Source organism: Protopterus annectens, chromosome 3.part0 (assembly GCF_019279795.1).
Source record: "Protopterus annectens isolate FY-2018-M chromosome 3.part0, PAN1.0, whole genome shotgun sequence".
NCBI lineage: Eukaryota > Metazoa > Chordata > Ceratodontiformes > Protopteridae > Protopterus > Protopterus annectens.
The window spans coordinates 777,226,890-777,232,889 of NC_056731.1; the positions used below are offsets into that span (position 1 = coordinate 777,226,890).

Genomic DNA, 6,000 nt, shown 5'->3' on the forward strand with positions numbered 1-6,000 from the left:
GCCTTTGGTATAAAGTGGTTTGTACATACATTGCTAAAATTACTTGATGTTTGGGTAGTGTTGGGGGTAACTGCTTTTGGATGGAATGTCGTACTGTCCTATTCTGTGGCAGTCAGGGCAGCCATTAGTTTTTGGTATTGGCTAATTGTCTAGTTTAGAAGACAGGCAGTCTTAGGAGGTCAATGGGAAATGTTCATTCATAGCATAGAGGGATGCAAGCCACAGGTGTATGGTGCAAGGAGAATTATGAAAAACAATTATTTTGATAAGAAAGTTTACTTCTCTGTGATTTGCTGCCATTTTTAGAAATGCTTCATGAGTATATTTGTGATTCTGTTTTCATGTGATCAGATATCTGGTCTGGAAAGAAGAGTTGTAAAATAGCCTTACAGCAACTAAGAACCTGTACTAGAAAAGCTACCTGACCTGTACTATTAAAGCTAATATATTATTTTGCCTTGCTCAGTATTTATTATTAGCAACGCCTGCAGTTCTCTAAGAAATGCGTTAAGTCTCTTCTCAGAGCAACTTATGTTTTGACCAGATTTCAGACTACTGAGGGTGGGGTATGCTAAGTGATTGATGAGCAGCTGTTTCCTACCTAAGATTATTGGCTTGATTTACTGTTAACTAGACTTGCAACTTTCAAAGTTTCTCCTCTCTTTTAACCTTCACACTTTCCTATAATTTCGTATCTCTTTCTTTCAAAAAATATTTTACTGAGTTTTAAAAATGTAACAACAAAACATAAACATTGCAGCTATAAGGTAAAATAGCAATAAAGGGGAAGAACAAGAAAAAAACAACACATTAAATGTATGACTATTTGTAACAAATATATACAACCTATATACAAAAGTACAGAGTACAGTTAGAAGGTAAGATAGTACTGGCTATGGAAGCTGGTAAATAAAGGGAGAATTATATAGGGAAATAATGAGTGAAGTGGGTATATTATTATAAACAAAATAATAGATATTAACATTTAGGCAATGTTTCTTGAATTCAAGTAAAAAGGTTGAAGATGAGCAAAGGGTTTAGCAAGAACTGTTAGTATTGTATCTAGGCTGCTACTAAGTTTTTTCAAGAACGTCATCTGACTCCAGTGTATTGTCAGGCCTGAGCCTTTGGAGCTCTTTGAAGACCCTTTTTTGTAAACAGACTGCCATCTTTGCACACAGTGCTGTTATTTATTTATTTATTGGTTTGTTTCATTATTTAGTTTATTTAATGATTTTAGGGGCAGTGATTACAACACCTTCGGTTTACTAGGCAGTTATAACAACTATTTCTTTCCTCCAAGTGTAATATTATTTACCTTTGCCTCCAATAACTTGTATGCCTCCCTTGCTTATGTTCTTGCTCTTTAATGTATCTGTAGAAAATCTTTGTCCCAAGGCTTCCTTTGAAAGTATTTTAATTTTGTTTGAGTCACCGCTCTTCTGAATTCTCTTGTTACACTCCCTTCTGTTTCATTTAGCACAGTTGTCTGTTATTATACTCTGTGCTTTCTTAAATATCGCCCATTTTCCTGACTTTTATCACTAACTTATGTAAGAGCAATAGTATTTTACCTGATGTCAAATAGAACCTGAATTAAGAAGTGCATAGCAAATTATTGCCATCTGCCCAAGCTGTCCTCAGATTTCTAAACTATAATTCCCCAATAATTTTAAATCTGCATGTAGAGTTGGGAATAATGCCTGCTGTCTTTGTATATAATTGTACGTCAATGTTCTTATGGCTTTAGAGTACTAAGAACTCAGAACTGCTTTAATGGCAGCACTACAAAAATACTATAGCTGAGAATATTTGCACACGTATTGCATAATTTTGTGGAGGTTAAATAAGTTGTTCAGAACAGTGGAATACTAAGAAATTGAGCTATATCTATAGCTATACAGTTTCCTTTCAGTCACACCGACATCTTTTTCGCTTTATATGTGCAGTACCCTTCGGCAACTATCAGTCGTTTACATTTATTTCTATTGTTTTACTTTATCACATTTATGTTCAGTTCGCATATCATGTATTATTTCTGTAAATTTGGATCTAATGTGTTCATGCCTATACTGTGGGTGGGTAAGGAGCCCAAGTTGTGGCTGAAAAAATGTTGATCTGACCTGGTTAACAAATGGAAACATAAATAAATAAATATGTGTTAATTAGGTTCACAGATTTAGGTTCGTTTAGTGGCTACAGCCAGACTTTCTATCTAAAGATTTATTTTGTTTGAAGCTGTTGATTTACCAAGACAATATAGATTTTGGCTTACTTCAGGTATCAGTTAAAAGGTTTTAAAATAAAGACAGACAGCAGAAAGGAAACACTGGCATCTTTTTTACTTTTAACAGTGCTGTGATATGTAGTTTCATATGAGTCAGTGCTGCCATCCAAGATGAAATCTGTCTGTGCACAGAATGTCTCTCTGCCTGCGATATAAGAACAGGTGCACTGGACCTTTCCTCCAGTGCTGCAAGACTCTGGTATTAAAGGGAAAATAAACAGATGTAGTAATGAAAATGGAAAGTGCTGAACGGAAGGAAAATGAACAGCATTCGTGTTTTTCACTATTGATATACGTGATGGTCATAAACCAGCTGTCATCTGAAGATCTGCAGTGCTGTACTTTTTAATACTGCTAATCCAGACACATTGGGTTTTCAAGCAACTGGATATCCAGACAGTCTATGAATGTAGGACTGATCATCTTGGGAAATAACCAGAACCTCAGCATTGACAGAAGGCTGCACGCTTTAGGGTTTGATTCACAAGCCTGCCATATCTTTTATACTGCAAACAGTATCTATTCAGTCACAGGTCAACATAAACTTGACTAACAGCTGGCCACACTTGAGCTGTAAAGGACAGTGCCAGTCCAAAGAGATCTTCTGTATGCTGAGGGCTCATTAAACCCAGCATCTTTCACTGATCTATGAGAGAAATCTGGTAGCCTGGTCTGTACAAACTAAATCGATGAAAGCTAAGTATAGAGCTATGTTCTGTAGTTGATATCAAATGAGATACCCCAGACTGTGCTGAAGTAGTAACTGCATGTAACAATTGAGTTACGTGCCATGTATCCCGTTTTACTCAATACATCCCATGATAGGACATACGTGTTTCTGATGCTAAATTAGATCCCTTGTCTTTCTCTGAAGTCTAGAATGATAAAACGCAAGTGGCTGAGCTGGACAGCTTGTAACTGATTGCTTTATTACTTCATGGAGTAAATTGTTATTCCCTTAACTACAGGTAATAGCTGAGTGACTCCATTCCAAAATTATTTGCTATCACTTAACAGTTAGCAAAATCATGTTAAAAATCCAGCTTGTAGGTGACACATAGCCATCTGCCTGAGTGTGTTGATATTGTGTGGTACTCAATAGGGGATGCATGTGCATGTGTTGAGCATGAATGACTTAGGTTTGGTAGCCTAAAAAGTTGAACACTCGCTTTTGTTGCAGATGAACAGGAGGTGGTAGGTTTAATTTTTGCATCAGAGATTTAGGTAAGTATTCAACAGAAACTTTATAATGCAAGTGAGCAGAGCTGCAAAATTTGTGAGGTGCCATTTGGATAAGATGCCAACTTGATGTCCCATCTACATATTATGACAATAATGCATTTGCATGTTAAACATAACATGGAACTTACTGATATGCAGGAGGGTGGCTTCTTCTGTGTTCCTTGTCATTTCAAAACACATTTTGACCCTCCTCTGTAAAAATGGCAAAAGGGTCTGTTGAGGCTACTCAGTTAAAAAATGCAAAATAAAGTAATTGCCCACCTCTGGGTAACATAGAGAACATAGTGGTACAAAAATAGCATGCAAGTTGTTTATATTTTATTTTATCTCTGAATTTGGGGTAAAACTGTAAAACATAATGGGCCGTGTTTTTCTTTAAAATAAATTAAAGTTTTTATGCATAAAGTTACACACAATGAACTCATGTCTCATGAATGTGTTACAATGAACAGTGAATTCCAGATGATCACATCTTTCCAGTTAACCAAGACTGGCACTAGCTATTATCAACATTAAATGTTTATTAGATTTAAAAATGTAGACAGTAATTCTCTGAAATAAGGAGTGCTTTTCTAGATATAATGATTTTATTAAAGTCATTCAAAACACTGGAGTGTTGATCCCTTTTTAAGTCAGTAAATAATTAATGTTTAAGAAGCTTTTTAAACTCCTTACATCAAATCCTACTTACCTTTCTTCGATTCTTGTCCCCATTATGACATTCTCCCAACTTAGGCTGTAATACTCCTTCTTTGCTGTATCTTGTTCCTCCACGTTACTGCTTAGAGCAGTAATATTCAGAGTGTTTCTGTTTTCTGAAGCTGGATGGTACATCTTGAAATATACAGAACACAGTTAAGGGTAAGACTTTAAGTGTAGCTTTCACCTGTAAAATGGAACAAACCATGTTACACAAGCCGCTTAAGTAACACAACTGTATCTATTTTGGTTACTGCAGTTTAATCCACATTTCTTTGGCCTGGCAAGACCTTGTGAAAGTCTGGACAACCAATGTAACTCATGAAAGCTGAGAAAAAACAGACTAATGACTAATCCTCAAAGAATTATGCTAAACTAACCACCTGACATATTCACTGCATATGTCATTAAGGTGTTGAAGCAAATCATCTCTCCCCGTGGAATACTTGGGCAGTATGCCCATGTAAAAGTAACATAATGCGCAGATTGTATAACAGATATGGCAAAGCACAGCTGTTATAGCATTCACTTGTGTAAACATGTTTTAAAATCTGTGAGACGACAGAGCATGCTGATGATTACAGTGTAGAGAGTAGCCCTGGAAACTAAAGCTTGAATCTTTGCACTATCAATTACTGCATAACCTTGAGCAACTAACTTATCATCTTCTAGAACGGGATCCTCTCTTCCACTCTTTCTGCCTGTCTTTTTGTCCTTCCTTTTCTGTGATTATCTTATGTGTAAATGTTTGATGGTTCTTCAACTTGGTCTATCCTCATTATGGCTTGAGGACTATTATGATATTACCATGTGGATGTACTGTGTGAAATGAGAATCAGTTTATTTTATGGGCAAAAAGGAAGGCTGCATGTGTTTGTGGAGCACATATTGATGAAAAATATGATAATGTAATTGATAAAATTAAAATAAATCCAACATAAATGAAGAATTCATGTGCAATACTCAAGATGGGTTGTAAGTCAAACATTGTCATAACTGTAGTTTTCCATTTATGCATTGTGGACACTTGGAACCTGTAGACAGAAGTTATGCAGTATAGAGGAAGCATGTATGTTTACAATGGGTGAGTAAATGGGGTCTATATTATAATACTGACATGTTAAAATGTCGACTCTGACTTGTTCTACACGAAAATGTCGAACTCCAAGGTTACCGAATGGCCAAATCACAGATTTCTTTCCAACGGAAACACCTCGCAACTAAAATATTCTAACTCCGAGACCACACTGCAGTCAGGGAAAGGACAGGTGTAAAAGAACGGCCAGCCAATGTCAAAGTCGACATTTTAATGTGTTGATATTATAATATTATACCATAGACCCGAGTAAATGCTTATGGGGCGTCCTTATACATGTTTAGCTCCACAATGTAGGCAACATGTACAGCATGAAATTTAACTGCAAAATGTGGGAGCTAAACAGAACTAAAGAGTGCTGAGAAAGTTTGTGTTGGGTTGTGTTTTATCCAGTATATGTAGATTTAATGTATAATATATATAATTATTGATCATGGGATGGGTAAAGTCTAACCAAATCGGGTAGGTTAATTCAAGCACAAAAAGGGAAATTGTCTGGGCTTAAAATAGCTACAAGGGCAGCTGGCCTGGTACTTACCTATGATCCTATAAAAGCTTTTATGGTGCCCTCTTCTCCCCATTTACAATTAATGTTAGTAAGACAAATGTAGTGCATGGAGCACTATGACTATGCTTTGAATTTAGTTAAAAGCCAACATTGTTAAGCACTCTAATG

General features: G+C 36.1%; 1 protein-coding gene across 1 annotated transcript in view; it reads right to left on the reverse strand.

Moving 5' to 3' along the window:
- Positions 1–4,528, reverse strand: part of LOC122796550 (telethonin-like) — a 42,837-nt gene extending 38,309 nt beyond the window's left edge. The window contains exon 1 of the mRNA XM_044065119.1: positions 4,221–4,528. Within this exon, the coding sequence (XP_043921054.1) occupies positions 4,221–4,363 (143 nt within the window). The 5' untranslated portion in view covers positions 4,364–4,528. The remainder of the gene's footprint in view (positions 1–4,220) is intronic.
- Between the last annotated feature and the right edge of the window lie 1,472 nt (positions 4,529–6,000).